Source organism: Drosophila sulfurigaster, chromosome 2R (assembly GCF_023558435.1).
Source record: "Drosophila sulfurigaster albostrigata strain 15112-1811.04 chromosome 2R, ASM2355843v2, whole genome shotgun sequence".
In the NCBI taxonomy this organism is placed as follows: Eukaryota; Metazoa; Arthropoda; class Insecta; order Diptera; family Drosophilidae; genus Drosophila; species Drosophila sulfurigaster.
In genome coordinates, this window is record NC_084882.1 from 10,110,629 (window position 1) to 10,131,363 (window position 20,735).

At 37.9% G+C, this 20,735-nt stretch overlaps 5 protein-coding genes across 35 annotated transcripts in view; 2 read left to right on the forward strand and 3 right to left on the reverse strand.

Annotated features, from left to right (window-relative positions):
- The first annotated feature begins 14 nt into the window (after window positions 1–14).
- LOC133837317 (uncharacterized) lies at window positions 15–2,180 on the forward strand. Of its 3 annotated transcripts, none has more exons than XM_062268029.1 (4): window positions 15–257; window positions 358–578; window positions 645–1,680; window positions 1,754–2,180. In XM_062268029.1, the coding sequence occupies exons 1-4, from the start codon at window positions 154–156 to the stop codon at window positions 2,178–2,180; spliced, it is 1,788 nt and encodes a 595-aa protein (XP_062124013.1). In that variant the 5' UTR covers window positions 15–153. The 3 variants fall into 3 exon arrangements, with proteins under 3 accessions (XP_062124013.1, XP_062124015.1, XP_062124014.1); XM_062268031.1 differs by having other exon boundaries at window positions 408–578; XM_062268030.1 differs by having other exon boundaries at window positions 176–257; window positions 399–578.
- A 78-nt stretch (window positions 2,181–2,258) lies between these two features.
- Window positions 2,259–3,256, reverse strand: LOC133837319 (enolase-phosphatase E1). The gene is made up of 3 exons (XM_062268032.1): window positions 2,787–3,256; window positions 2,468–2,724; window positions 2,259–2,398 (listed from the first exon to the last, which is right to left on the reverse strand). Exons 1-3 carry the CDS (start codon window positions 3,149–3,151, stop codon window positions 2,259–2,261), a joined length of 762 nt encoding a protein of 253 aa, XP_062124016.1. The 5' UTR covers window positions 3,152–3,256.
- A 503-nt stretch (window positions 3,257–3,759) lies between these two features.
- LOC133836201 (egl nine homolog 1) lies at window positions 3,760–14,220 on the forward strand. 2 transcript variants are annotated; one of them, XM_062266559.1, is made up of 5 exons: window positions 3,760–4,808; window positions 11,907–12,189; window positions 12,260–12,340; window positions 12,400–12,539; window positions 13,127–14,220. In XM_062266559.1, the coding sequence occupies exons 1-5, from the start codon at window positions 4,294–4,296 to the stop codon at window positions 13,572–13,574; spliced, it is 1,467 nt and encodes a 488-aa protein (XP_062122543.1). In that variant the 5' UTR covers window positions 3,760–4,293; the 3' UTR covers window positions 13,575–14,220. The 2 variants fall into 2 exon arrangements, with proteins under 2 accessions (XP_062122543.1, XP_062122544.1); XM_062266560.1 differs by lacking the exon at window positions 3,760–4,808 and adding an exon at window positions 10,496–11,131.
- On the reverse strand, window positions 5,255–6,278 carry LOC133836202 (probable mitochondrial import inner membrane translocase subunit Tim17 3). The gene has a single exon (XM_062266561.1). The coding sequence runs from the start codon at window positions 6,034–6,036 to the stop codon at window positions 5,332–5,334; it is 705 nt and encodes a 234-aa protein (XP_062122545.1). The 5' UTR covers window positions 6,037–6,278; the 3' UTR covers window positions 5,255–5,331.
- A 4,529-nt stretch (window positions 14,221–18,749) lies between the features above and the next one.
- Window positions 18,750–20,735, reverse strand: part of LOC133839345 (TLD domain-containing protein 2) — an 80,822-nt gene continuing 78,836 nt past the window's right edge. For all 28 annotated transcript variants that reach the window (XM_062270817.1, XM_062270818.1, XM_062270819.1 and 25 more), the window contains 4 exons: window positions 19,560–19,681; window positions 19,334–19,493; window positions 19,101–19,270; window positions 18,750–19,028 (listed from right to left, as the gene is read on the reverse strand). In XM_062270817.1, the coding sequence (XP_062126801.1) occupies window positions 18,893–19,028; window positions 19,101–19,270; window positions 19,334–19,493; window positions 19,560–19,681 (588 nt within the window). In that variant the 3' untranslated portion in view covers window positions 18,750–18,892. The remainder of the gene's footprint in view (window positions 19,029–19,100; window positions 19,271–19,333; window positions 19,494–19,559; window positions 19,682–20,735) is intronic.

The following is a 20,735-nucleotide window of genomic DNA, read 5'->3' on the forward strand; positions in this document are numbered from 1 at the left end:
ATTTAGTCTAAAGTCTTAAAACGAATTATATCTCAAATTTAATAATAAAAATTGAATATAGTTCATACAGAATAATTTAATGTTATTTAAATACATTTTTGTAGCTAGCCAAATCATTTCATTAATTTACTGCTATTAAAATCACTACAAAACATGAATTTAACGACGCCGCAGAGAAATAACAACAGGCGAAATCAGGGCATGGTGCGTAACCGTGCGAATGAGCAGGCCAAAACGGAAACGGTTAAAAACAATGGGTAAGGAACTCGCGGTAACCGCTGGCAACAGTGACCCCGTAAACGAGTGCTTCTAAGAATATTGATAAAGCGCTGTGTATTCATTCAATTCGATTGGCAGCAAAGCCATGAAGCAGAGCTATTTAAATTCCTGCATCAAAGTGCCCATAGATCCGTGCAATAATTGCCCAGCACCTGTTTACAATCGTCCAAGGCTGTGCATGGGCAAACAGGCGAAAGCCAAGGCGTCTAGCCCCAAGTCGTTGGACGCTGCTGCGACAGCAACATGGACAAGTCAGACGGGCATCAGATCATTGGCCAAGTTCTACGACAGCATACCTGGTAAATGATTTGATAACAATGAGATGTTGTAAATGTATCTATTATGGTCTATCACTACTTGTCAAGATTACTGTGAGGTTAAGCATCTGCATAAGGCCGAGTTTTATTCTACGCTGGAGAGTCTACGCACTACAAGTCGAGAACTGCGTTCTGCTCCAGCAGATCCATCGAAAGAACGTTGCGCCAGTGCCACGCCCAGCTATGGATCCGGAAAAACAAAGCAGCGGAACACCAAAGGCAAAAAGTTGAAAAAGAAGACACATCCTCCACTTCCACTTCCGCTGCCCCTGTCGTCGCCTCCCTCACCGCCTCCCCCACCATTTTGTTTGCCCGATGCCTGCCACAGCTCCAACAACTGCCTGAGCGAAGAGTATGACAAGTGCCTGCGCGACTTGAGTCGTCTGAAGAGTTTCAAGCATGACTTTGCCATCGAGGTGGCCGACTTTAAGCGCTCCCTCAAGAGCTTTGAGCTGGAGTTCAAGCGCAACGCTGAGCGACCCAAATCCACCAGCAGCAATGGCACACAGACCCAAGTGGTCAAAGAGCCAACTACGCCCAAGATGCCAGCCATGCATACGGCAGAGCGCGCCAAATGTCGCCGTGAAATGCTGCGACGTTGCTTCAGTGTCAACGATTTGTCGTTGACGACGACCACGACACCGACGCCAAGAGCGACACCAGCTCCTGCGAAGTCGACGCCGAGGCACCAGCCATTGAGCAATTATTTCCCCGTCAAGAATGTGCCCAAACTGCAAATTGAATCTCCATCGACGTCTTCCAAACGCAGCGAATCCGGCTCTAGTCGAGTGCGCATGCGACGACGTCGAGCCCGCAAGCCAAAGGCGGCGACAGAGACAGAGACGACGACAGAGAAGCCAATGCCACTGCTGAGCATCTATGAGCTGGAACAGCTGCCGAAGCGCACACCAAGCGTATCACCTCAGCATCCAGTGGCGCGTCCCAATCTGGCGGCCACGCTGCGTGCCGAGGTGGCGCGCAAAAAGGTGAAGGAACTGCAGAACAATTGCACATACCACGATCCGCGGCCTCAGTACGATTGGGAAGTGCGCAAGACGCCCGCTTGGAAATCGCTATCGCTCAAGTGAGTTCAAAACACATGGCTATAAAGATAAATACATTAATATGTGCACAATTTTCTCTACATCTTTACGCAGTGAATCGCACAAGGCGCTGCTCTCCATACGACTGGCCACACGCAAGGCGGAGCAGGCGCTGCAGGAGCGTCAATACGAGTTGCACATGCAGATGATGCAGCAGCGCGTCAAGTCCGCGCCGCTTTTGCTCGAGGGTGCCACCTACTGGGGTCCCGAGGTGGGCAAACTGACGCACAGCTGCCGCAGTGAAGGCTTGCGTCATGGCTGCGAGAGCAATATGAAGAAGCAGCGCAAGAAGAAGTGTAGTCATCGCTGCTCCACAGCTGCCATGGATGCGGAGGCGAAGCTGCAGCAGATACGCAAAATCTACGGCAGTCAGCAGCACAAGCCGGCGGCGACGACATCGATGTCACGACAATCGCAACGCACAGAGCCACCACATGACAGTGGCGACGATTTGTGCAGCGTGGATCGTGCATTTCTCTAGGAGATCTTTACAATGCGAATTTCAACTTAATTGAGTACATTTTTTTGGTCCAACTAAAATGCTACGTTGTGCTTTATTTTAAGGCAGTTTTATCGCGTGCAGCGCCGAAAAGTCGTCAATTACCACAAAGGCGCTCTGTTGTTCTTCGGTCAATGGTGCGTTGCCTGGTCGCTGGAGCAGAATGGTGAGCATGCCAGCATCACGAGCAGCCGCAGCCTCTGCAAAACATACAAATATAATCATTATTATACGCAAACAGTGTCAAGACTCTAAAAGAGATAACAAACCGCCTGGCACATCGCTGAGAAAGAGCACGTGCTGCGGCTCCACTGCCAGCGATAAAGCGATCTTTGTATACGACTCCGACTGCTGCTTGTGGCCCACGTGTGTGTCAAAGTGCGAGCTCAAATGTTGTAACAGATTTCCTGCGATGCTGTGTTGAAAGATCAGTTTCTGAGCAGCTACGCTGCCGCTGGAATAAACAGCAATTTGAATGCCAGCCTTGCGCCATGTTTCAAAGGCTAGTGCCACATCCTCGTATACACTGTAAAAAAATATAAGTTTATCATTAGATATTCTAGAACAATTGAGAGTCAAGCAACTTACTGTCCCTTTAGCTCGCCACTTTCGTAACCTTTGGCCCAGATTAATCCTTGCAGCGTCTTAAGTGGAGTCAACTTCAAGTCCTTGTCGATTAGGTAGTCAACAAACCCAGCGATTAGCTTTTGTGTCTCATCGTGGGGCGACTCCAGTGACTCCACATATTCGTTGAATTCCAGATATTGCTGCAAGTCCGTTACAATTTGTTTCGTCTCATCTGTGGCCCATGTTTGCTGCAAATATTCGGCAGCATTTTTCTTGGCATAGGGAAAGAGCACGTCGTGCACAAAGCTAATCGATGTTGTAGTGCCCTCGATGTCAACCAGCACTACTTTTGCTATTACATCGGGCAGTGACATTGTTGTTTCCATAAAAATCAACTAAAAAACGTTCGTTGTACAATCAACCAGACGACCTGCCTATTTTTGAACTAAACAATAGAGGTGCACAAAATGTAATATACAATCGATGTTTCGAAGACAACTCGATATATCGATGATTTTAATCATCATCCGTATTTGATGTCATTTTTAACAGCGACTACTACAGTTTTCCGTTCTGTTTGATAATGAGATCAAATGAAAAATTATTGGGTATATATTGGTAATAAAGACAAACTTTAAAAGTGAATTGTACTATCAGACATTACTCTACAATAAAACAATTAGAGCCAAAATAAGAAAGTGTCTTGCACTCTTGAGAATGGATCGCTATGCAAACAATTTAAATGTGCTTTTGTAAAAGTTTTATGTCTTTAAACGCTTTTAAACTAATTAAATGTATTTAAAAGGCTTTCGAATGCAAAGTTAATAGCTATTATTCTTATTTTTAATGTAACGAATAAAATTTTCAAATATAAATTTATTAGTGTATGTAAATAGTTCTTAACAGCGGCGAGCTGCTAGTAAATGTTTTACAGCACTCTTCACATAATGAATCGATTACTCGTGAGTGCCAATTGGCAAATTCGCAATCGATAGCACTAGTTCAGCTCGGAGCGAAACCTATCGACGTGAAAGTGAATAGCATTTTTTATTTTTTTCCCATTAATTTGCATTTTTTGCAAGCAATTTATGGCCAAAAAATCAATCGAGTGCAAAGTGTATTAACTGCCACGTGCGTGTGACAATTTAAAAGTGGTGCTCAAAGCTGAAACCTACACCTAGATTGCAAATATTCGGAGACGCAACACAGCTGGCCAACAAAAACAACAACAACAACGGCAACATTGAGGGTAGCAGCATCGTTTTGTTGTTATTATTTGTTGTATTTGTGGCTGGGCCTACGTGATTAAAATTGCCCAGAGATATTATAGTATAGTCGAAGAGTCCAAATAGCGAAATGAGGTCTGGCGAAATGGCCTAAAAAAGACAAGCAATCGACGCGGCTTTTTCTGCGATTAATTGTTAACGAGAGAATTTTCTTGCTATTCTCACGTTGCCAAGGTTAAACTGGCGTCGTTGCCAATATATATGCACTATATAGAATGATGTGAGCAGGGAAAGAACGGGACATGCAGAAGCCACAATCACGTTGTGCCATTTGTGGCACGCCACAGCAGCTGTTGCGCTGCGCCAAGTGCAAAAGCGTTTACTATTGCTCTATAGCGCATCAGCATCTAGATTGGCCCACACATCGCAATGATTGCCGTCTCCTGGCGCGACACAAACAGTTGAACAACAACAACAATAGTGGCAACAACAAGATACAGCAGCTGCAACAGGCGGTGGCAGCCACAACACTGGATGTCAGTGGCGCCAACTGTTCGACGGCACTGATGATGACGCCCGCTGCTCAAGCTCAGAGCTGGCCAAATGAGCTGGACGAGCTATTCAATTACTTTGGTCAGCCCACATTGGCAACAAACGTTGCGCAAACTTCGAGCGATGGTCAACTGCAACAACAACCGCAGCGGCCACATCATGAACAACATCCGCATCATAATCCCAGTCATCATAGTCACAATGGCGAGAGGAGCTCCAGCTATCAGATTGGAATCACGGATGCCAGTTTCATGGGCAGCGGCAGGTGAGCTAATCCCCTCTAGAGCTACTATCAAGGCATGCAATGTTGAAATGTGTTTTAGTGCAATAAGTGGTTGTTGTCTTTGATAAGCACTGGTTGAAATACATGCTATGGCTTGTGTCTTATAAATACTCTGTGAACTAATTTGAATATAGGAATATTGGAAATTCAAAATAAAATATCGGAATTGCAGCTTCCTAACCATACCGTTTGAGTTGTAAGTTTATAATTTTGACGAATTTTGGTCACTCAACGTTTTGCAGTTGTCCAGGTGTTACTGATTATGTATTTTTAGTTTAGTTGGGCAGTGAGTCATATAGAATTTTCATTTGCATACTTCTACCTTTTACCGTTTGGGTTGTCAGCATACTCAGTTAGGAAAAGTCAGGGAGTTATGAATTCATTATTGTTCTGTAACCCCTTCCACTTCCAATTAAAAAATTATGGACTTCTCAAGTTTGACATTTAATTTAGCTGATATTTTAAGAATACTAAGACTGCCAAAATGCTCTTCGACATGCAAGTTTTAAAAAAAGTTTGACAACCTGACCAGCTCCAGCAGTGATGGTGGCTTCACAAACTTCTCGTGGCTTTCAGTTGGACCCACATTCTCTGTGAGATTCGTTGCAGATGCCCGGCTAAACATTGAGATACGTGTGTGGGGCACTCGATGACTATTGCATTTTTCCACCACACGTTCAATCTCCGCCAGTGCCTCGCAGGTGCCGCTCTCTGCTAGTTGCGCCGCCCCGACAGGTGATGTCAGCAGCTCCCATTCGGGACGCAAGGGAATCGGTACTGTCTCCCCGGGCTGTGCGGCATAAATGGTGGCCACTGCAGCGCCAGCACCTTCAATCAGTGCAAGCACTAGGCCGCCCACTAAAGCGCCATTGCCCATCGCCTTAAAGCCATTGCGTGCGGCGAGAATGCCGCCTGTGGCAGCTCCGCTGATTATTGAATTCCATGTGTCCTCCTGCTGACGCAGATAAACCATGGTGCAGTCCACCGAACTGAAGGTGGCGCCCCAGACAGCAAAGCTGCCGGCCATCGCTGGCGTTCGCATCTTGACCGAATCGAGGCCACCGTATAAGCCACGCATCAGACCAGCTGGTGCATTCCTAAATCCTCTGATAGACTGAAACATGGTGCCTCCGATGGCGCCCATTAAAAATGCACAGCCACAATCCTCCACAACGCGTATGGGACATGGCTGGCGAGTATACTCAACCATTGTGTTAGTCCAAGGTCGATTAATTTCTTCGCTAACTAAATTTCGTAGTATCCGATCTGATACGATTCAATACGATCCGATATCTGATCCGATTATTGGGTGTGTTCATCAACGTCAATCAATTGTAAACGGCAAAAGTACGATCTTAGAGTAAAAATTTGTGTGTGACTACAGAAAACTTGTGTGTTCGTCAAAAAGAATTTTCCAACATGATGTAGAAATGCTTTAGAATATTCCAAATTGACGAAACTAACATATTTGACATATATTCCCCTGAAAAACTTTCAGTGTAGATCACACAATCTGTGTATTCTCAAACTAACCATTATTCATGTAAAAATCATTCAATACCAAAGAAATTAAAGTATTTGAAACAATATATTGCAGACAACATAATTATTTATAATAAAGTACAACAATATTCCGAAGATCACAAAAGACAGCTCAATAAAAACTGCAGACAGAATCAAATTCTTTAAATTGTTGTCGAATTAATTGAATTGCCAATAATCACGTAATTCATATCGTAATAAAATTTGATTAGTATAAAAAAACTACAATTACCCCATTTCAACTCTTTCAGTCGTTGTCAGCATTAAATCATATGAAGTTTTATGATACGTTATTATTTAAATGCGTTGTTTTTTATTATTGAATTACAATAACAATGAGGGAGAAGAATTTGTGATTTCTCGTAATTCAAAAAATAAATAATTGTAAAACAATAAGTGGTCATCATTTATAGCCTCTGATATATAGGAGATCGTACTGTTGAACAAAAGTGTATAATAAATAACCCAAGTAAATAAAAATTTGTTTTAAAATAGAACTATGTGACAACCAGCTGGAGATTCCAAGAACAGATTTAGATGAGCTTTGACAAATAACAACATCCAACTTACACAAGTTAATGCCCCGATCCCGGGGGTATTGTATGCATATTATACGTGCATGTGTATACGGACAAGGCGCTAATTAGCGATAAGCATTACGTGCCCAGATCTTGGGCGCTGACTGTGGAGTCAGTTTGCGAATTTATTGTTCTTTTTGTTAAACATTTTCTTTTTTCTTTATTGTTGTTGTATTTTTCGCTATAAGCAAATATGTGTGCCTTGCGATTAGATTGGGTGCAGCTTCGAGCTTCGAGTGTGCCGCACGTCGCCTGGAATGTTTACCTTATTGCCGTTACGTGCAGCGTAATGTAATGCACATGGCCGCACCGAACCGAACCGATCCGAAGCAAACCCAACCGAACTGAACCGAACCGTACCCTAACCCGAGTCTCATCTTCAGACCCCATTTCTATATCGAACCGGCGCACGTACACATTTGGGTATGTGCAGTGTTGCCACCTTGGCCATTTAATGGCTAAATCTAGCTATTTTAGGAAAATCATATTAGCCACAAATATAGCTATTTTTGTGGATTCATGTTTTATAAACTCAGATAAGCCGAAAATTAATAAAAAAAAACATTTTTAAGATACATAAAGCAGAGTGAGCACAAAATCCTTTTGAATGATAATACAAAAAATCAAAGTAGATAGCTATTCTCTGTCTCGCTAGTAACTATTAATATTATGTATTGTCAGTCAGTGCTTCAGGCTGTTTTTTTTTAATAGTTTCTGAGTTAAAAATGTGTTGTTCTTCATCGCTTTGAGAAACTTGAAAACTTTGAACGAGTTTTTTCTGAAAAAGCAAATTTGAAATTACAGCGATCTTGTAGTTAGCAAGAAATATTAATATTATTGAAGCAAAATGTCAGATATTTTGTAGCCTCTTTTAGCTATAAAATTTGGGCACCACTGGATGAATGTGTGTACACTGTACACATGCATTGGATAGGTAACACTTTGATTTGTTAACACCTCGCTTGCTTAAATTGCAGTCGCATTTAGCGGCGACCGGCGCCGCTGACTTTGTAATTACAATTCTGTTGCGCAGTTGCTTGCGCTTGCTGCTTTACCCGAATTGTTGTTATATTTATATTTATTTTACAAGTGGCATTAACAGATAAAAACACATGTACACATACATACGTCCATACAAACACACAGGCACACATCGCAAAGCACTTTTGCAAACATTTTTTGCGCAATCGACGCGAGTTGACTCCGATGGCTTCAGTGGCGAGAACGCGCTGATTCATCGATAAGTTGTGCGAATTTCTTTTGTTCTGCTTATCGTTTTCATTTTGCGGTGGGTGGTCGCTCGTCGCCTTGCACTTGGGTGGCCTCTCTCTTTCTTTCGCTCTGTTCTCTTCCTATCTCGCTCTTTGATAATTTTATTGCGTACGCGTACGCGAAGCACGTACGCAAGTCATCAAGTCTTGTTTTTGTTGCTTTTATTATTAATTTTGAATATGCTTGCTTATCGTTAGCAAGTCGCTGAGAAGATTTCAATCTAGCTACGTTCTGTTAGCGACGTCTTAAGAGATTGGATTCGGATCTGTTGTTCTTTATCAAACAATTAGCAACATGACATGTCGCATGATCTCATTTCGCTAATTTCTTCAAGCAAACATATTCCAACACACACAAACCCCTTATATGCCATACAATTAAGTAGTGTTAGAAAGCGTGTTGTCTTTTTGTCAGACACTCGGCATTTTTTGCTCTCCTCTTCAAACGTAAACAAAACGATGCGCAAAACTGGCAAAAGCATTCAAAATCGTATCTCAATGTCATTTCAGATGTGAAAGGTTGTAAAAAATTTTGTATTTGGCAATTGCCATTACACAAAACTGGTTGTTGATTTTACAGCTATTAAACTGTTGCTTCCGTCTAGTTCAGTGTTGGCTGCGTGCACATTTGCAGGTGATACAATTTTCAACCCCCATCGTTGCCTAGCAACAAACAGATGGAGTTTGAAAACACACGCGCACACAGACGAACACACACACAAATGTTTCTTTACGCACGTCACAAGGTCGCCTCGTATTGCGTGTGCGCCGCCCTCGTCTGCGTTGACCGCAAGTTAGTGATGAACAAAACTGTGATTTTTCACTCAAAAATGCAATATTCTTAATTTTTTTGTTTAGTTGGAATAGGATTAAAAAAATGTATATCTTTTACAATAACAACATTTTGTAGTAATATAATTTAAAGGAGCAGTCACAGCGAAGTGTCTAAAAATATTGGTTATAATAGGCACATACACATATGTACTTAATATATAAATTATAGTTTTTTACTATAATAACTTGAAAATAGTTATGCGAAATACTGGGATTTTTTAGATCACAGCTTTCATTTGATAATAAATAAAAATAAAGACTTAAAATGTATGGATTACTGTAAAATAATAATCAACAAAATTTTGAATTTTTCTTCAACGACAAACTTCATTTGGGAACAGTCACAACATCAATTTGACCTGCGACATTTGCGCATCTCTATTGAATGGTGCACGTGCCGCTCTCGCTGACATCGCACGTAATAATTCAAAGGGCTCAGAAATCGATCATTGTACGTAAACACACATACATACATATGTAGTTTTTCCTATGCGCTCATCAACACAATCAATGTGTGTGTGTGGGGCCCTTTTGAAAGTGAACTGCACGTTTAACTTGCGAGCGCGACTTTGAACTGGGCCGTTGACCCAAATTTGTGGAATACGCGACGATTGCTGCTTTTAGACATGTCTCTCCATAGTATAAACAATACATATGTATACTTAGACACAAGTATTTATGTGCGCATACATACATATGTACATTAATTCATACACGTATTTACAGCTGCCAAAAGTTGTGGGAACTACTCGTTGTTTGTAGTTTTTAGTTTTTCTTGGCAAGTTGCTCCGTGTTTTTTTTTCTCATTGACTTTGACAAACATATTCAAATGTCTTCTTCCACGCCTCGTCCCTTTTCTTTCTTTCGCGTTACTTCTTCTTTCAAACGCTACCCGCTATGATTTTCACGCATGTGCGTCCGTGTGTGTGTGAATGTGTGTTGGGCTACGTGAGCTCTGGCTCGTTCATTGTGTTAGTGCTGCTTGTGTTTGCCTTTGCCTTCTCTGTGTTTGCAATTGTATTTGTTTGGGGGAGGCGGCGTTGCAAGCAAGTTGAAGGGCATGATGCGGAAGTTAACGACAGCCACCGATGTAGTTTGATAAACGAAAAAATAATGCGTTCCAAATTGAATATTGAGCAGCCGTCGCAAATCCCCCACATAATCTGTGCCAGTTTTCGATTTTCAATTATTTGCACCTATTTTGTGTGTGTGTGTATTCATGTACACTCATTCACACTTAAATACAAACAGCGTATCTGTGCATTTAAAGGTAATACTTATCTTACTAGCTGCTGCCCAGGCCCCTAACACAAACAAACAAGCGAACCGCAAAATACACACGCATACTACAGCATTTACTATAATCTTGGCGACGTCGACTCGACGTCTCGATCGAGTTCGTGGCTGTCGCTGCTACTGCCGTCACCGCATTCGTGAATGCGCGCTCATCGCGTACGGTCGCCTCTTGCAACGTCTCAAACGCGCAGTTAACCAGTATTAAGTTGTTTCTCTACAGAACAACAAAGTGTGCAAAAAAAAAAACAACAACAAATAAATAAATAAATAAACAAGTAAAAACAGCTGCAGTTGCAATTATACAAACACAGTTGAAAGAAAAAGAAAACGATAAACTACAGCTGGTTATTCACACACTCATACGTCTGCACACGCTTACCAACACTATTTCGCTGCCGCAGTGTGATACATGAACGAACGATAATAATAAACAGCCGGCGTTCCGTTAGCTCTCTTCCTTCCCCTTTATCTACCCCTATCTCTGTCTCAATCGGACACACATAAAAGCTGGCTGGCTTTCAGAAACTTTCATCAGTTGTGCGTGAATTGTTCCGGCGTCGCTTCCGATCTGCAAGAACAAAAATAATAAAAATAAATAAAGACTTTTAAGTGTATAGTGCAAGTGCATTTGAATGAAAAGTGAATATATCCATCATAAACTGAAGAGAAATAATCGCAAAAAAATGATTACTTCAACAACTACAACGGACTATCAGAATTTCTTTAAGCATTCGGCGCATCCTGCCAATGCTGAACAATATTTTCGCGAACTTTTGGATAAACGGTAAACATTTTTTCTTTGAGGCGATTATTTTCTTTTAAAATAATTTTAATGGCATTCATAATGATAAAATGCTAAAACCGGTTCGATATTCACCCTAAAAGCTTCAATGTTGTGAGTTTTCGACAAAAATTTGCAACTTTGCAGACTCTTAAATATTTATGATATTATAATAGTTTTGGTTAACATATATTTCTGTTAATTTTCAAGATATAAATCTAGAGAATTTCGGGGCGGTCTTGACACTTCCTGAGTCTGTGCTCTTGAATGCTACATTTATGGCCTTTTTGAGAGAGTGTGCAAATTTTATTTATTTATTTTTTTTTTTTTTAATTTTGCTTTGCTTATCCAGAATTTAGCATATACCCGCTTTTCTCTCTCTCTATCTCTCTCTCACTCTCTTTCTCTGTGTTGGTCTCTTAGTTTTTGGACTACGTGACCGAAACATGCTGAATAAATCGCAATCATTTTATGGGCTTAAACATCATAAAAAAGTCGTAAAATGCTAAATATTCATATTAATTATTTCGAAAGAAAATACCTAACGCAATAAAATGAGATTTGCATATCTTTGTAGTATTTATCTCAGATTATATATGGATATTTCGCGAGTACAATCACCAATTGCAACTACGCGCTGTTCAATGTCGGGTTAATGTCTCAAGGTGACCCAAGATTCGCTAGGGATTAGATCGTTTAAGTAGATTACGGATACGTTTAATCAATCTGGGATTATACAAATTAATAATGCGTTTCTCGGTATTTTCTCTCAATATAGTGAACGTCGCTATGAGGACTTATGTCGGAATATCATCAACGACATGAACCAGTATGGACTCTCAGTGGTTGACGATTTTCTGGGTATGGAGAAGGGTCTGAAGATCCTTAACGAGGTGCGCAGTATGTACAATGCTGGCGCCTTCAAAGATGGCATGTTGGCGAATATGAAAAGCGATGTGCAATCGTCGACACCGCGCGGCGATAAGATTCGGGGTGATAAAATAACTTGGGTCGGCGGCAATGAGCCTGGTTGCAGTAATGTTTGGTATTTGACCAATCAGGTGAGCCACTCGAGAAGAGCCTTCAAATTCCAACTGACTGATCGACTAACCCGCTTTTGTAATCTTTCAGATTGATTCTGTCGTGTATCGAGTGAATACCATGAAGGACAATGGCATCCTGGGCAACTATCACATTAGAGAGAGGACGAGAGTAAGTTTGCTTGCAATTCAATCAGTTTCAATCAGTTAATAAACCTCTTTTAATTACAGGCTATGGTTGCATGTTATCCCGGCTCTGGCACACATTATGTGATGCATGTCGATAATCCCAACAAGGATGGACGCGTCATTACAGCCATTTACTACCTGAATATTGACTGGGATGCCAAAGAAAGTGGCGGAATACTGCGGTATGTTTAACAACTTGCTGCATTGCCCCTGATTATTTGCTCGAAATGTTGATGTCACTTATAAAAAATTAGTTGCGAGTCATTTCAAGACACTAAATCATCAATCTGGGGAATTACCTAGAACGAAGTTGTTATTTATCTCTTTCTGCTAACTACGCAATTGTTTTGTAATTGTGCAAGTCGACAGTTCAGTTCGCCAACCTCAGATAATATGCACAGCTGTATTAGCATCTTAGTTTTTCAATTATTCTAATTATCTGAGCAGGTATCATGATATCATGAAGAACAATCGTAGATAATCTGTTAAAAGTCTATATTTATATTCGAGAGATCAATCTTAATGATGAGGTTTGACATTTGAAATTAATGTGATTACATACGTGTAATGTGTAATTCTTAATATTTCTTTAAATTGAATTGACTGTCAATCTATTGTATGTAGGTATATTAATATTTCGATTATAGGGAGTACACTACTGTGATACTTATTGGTAATGACATCGACATCAGGCAGATAATGAACAGCGCAGTTGAATCCTGAATTAAATCTTGTAGTCATATATTAATACATGTTTTATCTTCTACAGCATACGTCCAACCCCTGGCACAACTGTGGCTGACATTGAGCCCAAGTTCGATCGCCTGATATTCTTCTGGTCGGACATCCGCAATCCCCATGAAGTTCAGCCAGCGCATCGCACCCGCTACGCCATTACCGTCTGGTACTTTGACGCCAAGGAGCGTGAGGAGGCACTGAAGAATGCCAAATTGAAGAGCAGCCAGACGAACAATGCTAGCGCGATAACGCAGCAGGCGGAACCCGATTCTACCACCACTCCACAAGCTGCAACACCACCAATAGTTGCTGCTGCCACCTCCAGCTCCAGCTCCACTATCAGCTCCATCCCCGCCGCATCAGCAGTATCCACGGCAAATAAAGCCCTGACACCCGCCAGCATGAATACGGGCAGCGGAGCCCTCAACGCAAATGTCGCGAATAGCTCCTGTGCGGCTAGCAATGAGATTTGCACGTAGCCTGTTGGCTTTGTCAGCTAACTGGCTTCCTTCTGTATATATCTAGAGTCTAGACTATGGGCAGAACGATGCTGGACAACCAAAAAAAAAGTGTGCATTTTATCAACACGCACCCATTGTAAAAAATACTAGTTAAAAACTATTTATACCTAATTGTTAAGTAAGCTACAAATATGTGAAGTGTAGTCAGGAAAGATTTAACGAGACGAACAACCTTTTGTTTTGTTGCTTGTTTTGCCTCAAGGAAAATAATGGAAACTACACTCGTCTGACCTATATAAATGTGAATCAAAGCTCCTTTAGTCATAAAAAGTCTCTAGTTGTAGGTACTAAGTCGTATGTTTAGTTATTTTTGCATTAACCCTTAGCTAACTGCCTTATCAGCGTCATGTTGATTGTTATTTTTTATTAATCATTTTCGTATAATTCGAGTTGTATAAACAGTACATAATCAGGATTTAGTTTCAGCTGCCAAAGTATTATAGCTAAAACGCAGCATCAACAAGACCAACAAATTTTATTGCTTGATTTTTTATCTCAATTTTTGTAATATTGAATTTGGTTGTCTTGTATTTTAGTCCACCCCGCTCCCATTAATGGAAAAATAACAAGAAACTGTATCAAAAAATCTCTTTAATAAGCCTCATACAAAAAATACAACAAATTAATTATGATCAATTATGTATTTTTATGCATATGTATATTTTTTTATTAAAATGAAAAATATTGCAAAAAAAAACATCCATAAATTTGTATAATTTGATTTCGTGAAGGAGGGTGAGTATATTAAAAAAAATGCTTTGTTTTTGATATTTGAATATACATTTTATTTTTCAGAAAAGTTGCTCATTTTTGTAATGACTTTACATTTACATATAGTATATATGCATGTATGTATATAAGTATTTATATATATGTATATATAAGTACATTCTTAGATCTCGCACGCTTTCGTCGTGTTTCTTTTTGTTTTTGTTTTTCCTTTTTTTTGTCTCCTTGTATGTGTCTGTGCACCTTTCATTTGTCTCGCTTCTATTTCATCCAATCTTGTCTTGGTTTTACGCTGTAGCACACGTGATTTTAGTTTCGCTTTAACTATGTATATATATATATTAATATTCTATTATATTTATATGAACTGAAATAGTTTCTATGCATTTGACAAACGAACGAACCAAACACGAATATGAATTCAAAATTTCAATTCTTTCAACATTTACAATATTCATTTCAACATTTTGAATGTGTTATACTTTTTTTTTTTAGGTCTTGACAATTGTTGGCATTGCTGCACTTTACACGAATCAGTGTGTATGGATGTGTGTGTGGGTGTCTATTCGATTTTCCAAAAATATTTATATGCATATATCTCACATATATGTACACGAGTGATTTAATTGCCATATCTATGCAGTATATGAGTATGTTAGTACGTACGTATATGTCTATGTGTAAGTGTATTAACAATTCGTCATCTAATCATTTTCATTGCCTGCAATTTGTAGGTGGAAAAATAAAAATTCTCTGCTTGAAATATCTGTCCACTTTGTATCACTTTCGCTCATTTAAATCTTATACTGTACTACTTACTCTCTCGTTTACTTTCAAGTGGAATTTATTCTGTTTCTGTTTTGTAGTTTCCTCTTGCAACCTGACATAGACATTCTGCAAACTTGCTGCCGATAAATATGCATTATATGTACATACATACACGTTATGTTATATGTATTATGTAATTGGTAAATTTGTAACTGCTGTGCTGCTGAATCTATAATGTTATAAGTATTTTCGGATTCACTTTCATTTATTTCTTTCGGTGCACATCTAATAAATTTCGAACTACTCAACATTGTTGCTTACACAAATAGTTCCAAAGCACAGACAAAATTCAGACACCTGTATACTGAGCTAAAAAAGTTCTCGCACATAGGACAAAGCCAGAGGGTATAACGATATTTAACTGTCCCTTTTAGCTAAGCTAATATTATTAATTAATGATATACAATATATATATATACATACATATTTCAACTATATAATTACTTTGCGTACGAAACAACATAATTTAATGGGGAAACGCAATCATTTTTTTGTTTTTATTTTTGATTTCTTCAACAACGAAATGTGCGTTTACTTTGTTGTTCAGTTTGCACCTGGTATGTAGTATATGTATATATGCAATTCTACAGTCTACAAGTTAATTGACAGAAGTTACAATTCAAAAATGTTTTTCTTTTTCGCACAACAAAATTGTCTACGAATTCAACAACATATATTTTACGTAGTTGTTTGCCACAACTACCACAAATTAGAGTATATAACGTATACTTATATATATCATATATGTATAATCATTATCTGATATCTTTCATGGCGTATGTGTGTGTGTGTGTATGTGTGTTGGGTTATGTTGAGACATGTGTAATTGACGCACAAATCAGCTGATAATCGATCCGGATCCACGAACAAATTTGCGAGGCTCATTCGAATTTCTGTGTTTCACTTTTCTGTATATAATATAATAATATATAATATATGCGGGTTTCCTTAGGTAGATCTCAAAAAGTGTGCAATGTTTTGTTATCAAGATAAGATCAAGACTTTATAATTGTTGGTTTTCATCTTCATGTTCATTTCCATAATCATATTTATATAGTAAACGCATTTTGGTCTCAAGATTTTATGTAATTATGAATTTTTGCGCATAGTTGGGAGTTTAGCTAAAGATCATTAAAATATTTGTATTTATGTATATATTTTGTGTGTTTTGCTCTGTAAACAAGCCAACATTTTGAGGGGAGAATTTTTTTGTTTGTTTGTTAAAGAGAGTCTTCCGATTTCATAATACAACTCGAATTTCAACTTGATTTATTTCAATTGGTTTCATTGATTTACTTTGTGTTTAAAGCTCACAAAACTCATGCGTTGTCAAGGAATACACACATCTACATATATATATTTTATATATGGATAGTTAATCTATGATGAACATCATAGATTTTACACACAGCTACACAGATATTGTTTGTCAACGGTTTAAGTAACATCTATAAACAGTTTGGCGTGAGTCTCCATCAATTTTGTTTTTGTTTTTTCCTTTTTTTTGTTATATATATATTTCATTTATGTTCATATGTATAGGTACTGTTTAGAAATATGAATTTATGTACCATTCTCTTTAAATTTGTTACTTTTTTTTTATTAATCTTAAGCTTTGTGGGGTGCAAAAAAGTTTCAGCTAAATTTCTCTAAATTGTTGCATTCTACATTGTCTTTTTCGTATTCATCTTAGGGGATTGTTAATTGTTGTTTTTGTTTTACATAGCATAGTTTGCTAAAAATTTGCGTGTGCGTTAATAATTAGTATTTTCAATCGAAAAGCAAATCAAAATTCCGTTGAAATAAAATTGTAAAATTCTTTCAAATCTTGGTTTTTTTTTCTTTTCTTTTGTATTGTATTTCGAACTCTGTTCAGTGTAAAAATCAGCAATTTTGTTAGGTTTGCTCTCTCAAATATCCAAATATATTAATGTGACGCTCGTTTGCAGCATCGTGTATGTATCGTGTGTCTCAAATATTTAGAATATGTTTATTTAGTTGCACGCTTCTAAAGTGGGAGACTATACAACATTTATATTACACATCAATGGGTCGCGACTACACCACAAAAATGACACTTACATTTAATTACTCCTTACTACCATTGTACACTCATATATTGTATATATGTATAATAAGATATATATATTTATATATATACATATATATATGTATATATAAGTTGTTATACTCAATTGTATCTCAAAAGGGATATAAAGCCATTTAAGTTTTCAAAACCATTGCACCGCCAGCTCCATCAATTCTACATATAATTCATTTTTGGTTTCGTGGGAGCTGCAGATGTGGAAATATGTGTTTGTGATCGTGGAGAGTTCGAAGCTAATGCTATAAACCTTTAACCAACCGAATCTCTGATAAAAATCAATAATTGCTGCTGCAAATGCGTTTGAAAATAGTGTAGCACACTTTTAGGCTCGGTGTTTATGTGTGGCCAGTGTTGGAGAGCGCGAATGCATTCAAATTAGCTCAACAGCTCAGCGCAGTATCAATTGGAGCAGCACCAGTGTTGTGAAGCGGCAGATCGCGTGTAACCAAGTAAAAAGTTCTGGGTTTTGTAATTGTATTATATTGTGTATTTCTCAATCTTGTGTTGTTTCCGTTTAGTATATAATTGCATAAAAATCAACATCATTAGCATAATAATTAAATATAGATGGTGTAAAACTAAAGAAAATAATCGCCTTCACATTTCTTTTTCTCTTTCTTTCGCTCACTCAGCTTTGCTCTACACAAAACAAAAAAAAAAGATTAAAATCAATAAAAAATATTTTCGTTTCACTTGCACAAGAATGGGGGAGCCCATGCACTAAAATTATATCGACATTCTTTTCATTTCTATCTGCACATGTTTTATATAGAGAAAATAAAAGGCTTGCATCAAATTTAAATTAAATTATATTAAAATTATTGAACCAAATACAAAACAAAGAGTCAATTTATAATTGCATTGAACTGAAAGCTTGCTTCGTTTGTCTTGTCTTGTATTTTAGTTTATCATCATTTCATTTTCTTTTTAGTATTGTTTTTGATAATAAAACTTAAGCTTAAATGCATGTATGCGTGTGTGGGTGTTTGTGTGGAGTGTATGTGTGTGTGTTTGTGTGGTTGCATGATATTTATGTCCAAATGTTGTGTGTGCTTTAAGTGTACATTTCAATTTTTTTTGTTTTTTCTTTTCAAGTTGTTGTTTACAGCTTTTGTTTTTCTTTTCTCACTGTTTACATCTAAATACATAATTTAGTTACTTTTTGTTTAGTAATATATTATATAAAAACTAAATAATTAATACGTTTCAACGCATACAGCAATTTTATTTCTGCTCACAGGCATTTCCTTTACAAGCTTTCAATTTTGAAGTCATTTGAAGTTTAGATTAGAGTTTCCATTATTCTCGTCTTTGTGTGTTCCGTGTGATAAAAATGTAAAGCTTGTTTTCATTTTTCTAGCTGATTTAGCTGCTGTTGTAGCTCTTGGTGTTTGCTATTGTTGTTGCTTCATGCTGTTCATTATTTTGTTTTGTTTCGACACGCTTTCGCTTTTGATATCATTCTCAGGTTGTTTGTAATTGTTTTTTTTTTAGTTTTTGTTTTTTGTTTTTGTTTTTAGTACACATACATATATATATATATAAATATAATTAATTAAATAGGTAGGCTTCACTCCTCTCATCTAGAATGCGTTCTCAACACAAAATTCACTTAAACAAATGCCCAGCATTCGAGTGTTTTGATAACAAAGTCTTCTTGTGGCGCCAACGGCTCATTGCCGTATGTGCTGCAATGCTGTGACCGGCCCTGATTCAGATCACCGTCCAGCCAGAGACCGAACCGACCGCTAGAAAGTACAATTAATCGTAATGTGAATTTGATGTGTCAAAGCAATAAACAATAATCGCAGTTTACTTACTCGCCAGCGCCAATTGACAGACTCTCCATGTTGCCTTTGATAAAGTACATATTTTCACCAGTCCAATGAAATACCTTGAAGCTGGGATTAAACTTGTAAAGCAGGGATTCGCCGGTGCCATAGAAATGATCTGACACATGCAGCGAGCATGAGGTCAAAGCACCAAATACCTTTTGAGGAAAAGAGAATACAATTAATATTTGATTTTGAAGAATTCTTAAAAGTTTGCTTACATTGTGCTCTGTATCCTCTATGACAATAAGAACTGGACTCTCCAGTCGCGCCATCTTGCGATACAACGAATTCAGGGCGAAACCATGTTGCGATGTGCTAAAGATCAGGGACCACGAGTAGCCCTCAGCGCGAGCTGGCAAATGAGCGCAAAGTTTTTCGCTAAAATGATGAAAGGACATTGATTAAAAATGAGAAAACAAACATATTTAAATATTCATCACTTACCGATGCTCTTCTGTGAGTATCTCTGTTTTGCCAATAAGATCTGGGATGGGGAAGTCCAATTCAAAGGAACCAGTTGCAAAGAGTGAGGTCTTGCGATATTCATCTGTGCTCATAGACAGCACCTGAAGAACGATGGAATTGTAATGAATTAGTAAGAATAATCAACATTGTGTAACAATTACAATTAAAAATATAAACTAAATTAAAATCAAAGTACATATCCAAATATATAATAGAGACAATCGGCAGACATGTTTCAGATTCCATTTTTAGCAATAGATAGGCAAAGTTTTCAGAAGATTTATTACATTTTCATTTAAAAATCAAAAGATTTAGTTAGTTCAACAAATGTTTCTCTTGAAAACTTGATAAAATGGAAACTGGAACTGTCTTGTTTACTAAAATAAACATAAATATATACTTTTTTTTATATTCTTTGGATTGGGTGTAGCAAAACTTTAAAAATCTGGTGCAGTGACTAAGTAAGAAATAGTTGTCAGTGGTTGGTTGGTTTCGTTTTTTTTTTTATAGTAACGCAAATTATATTTCATTTGTATAATCATGTGGGTTGTGGCTGGGTATACTGAATAATCTGTTATCTGTTGGTATATTCTTGGTGTAGACTTGTTTCGGGTGACATTTTGTTTAAATTGTACTACAAATCAAAAAAATCGTGTCTTAAAGAGTTCAAGTATGTTTGGAATTCAAATCAAAAAAAAGTACACTTAGAGAATAAATAATTGAGATGTTCGAATGTATATTTTACAATGCAGATAGCAACACTGTGAAGTTTGGCATAAAAATAATAATAAAAAAATCTTTTAGTTGATTGATTGAATATACTAAATATGCGAACTGAAATTTGGCAACGTAGCACTTCTCCATTACAATCGGAATGAAGAATGGAAACTTGCATAATGAAATGAAGTTAACGATATAAATTTAAAACTTGGCAATTAAAAAAGTTCCAGTTGCAACCCCAAACATTTTTGCAGTCGTATCTCTCAGCTTTAGCCAGCAGCTCTAGATGGAATTTCGCCAAAAAACTTCCTTTACTCAAATCCAGTTTCCTTCGACTAAATATAAAAGCCAACATTTTAGTTGACTGAAAATTCGAAATATGCAGAATGAAATTTGGCAACGTAGCATTTCTTCGTTAAAACCGGTCAGAATCTA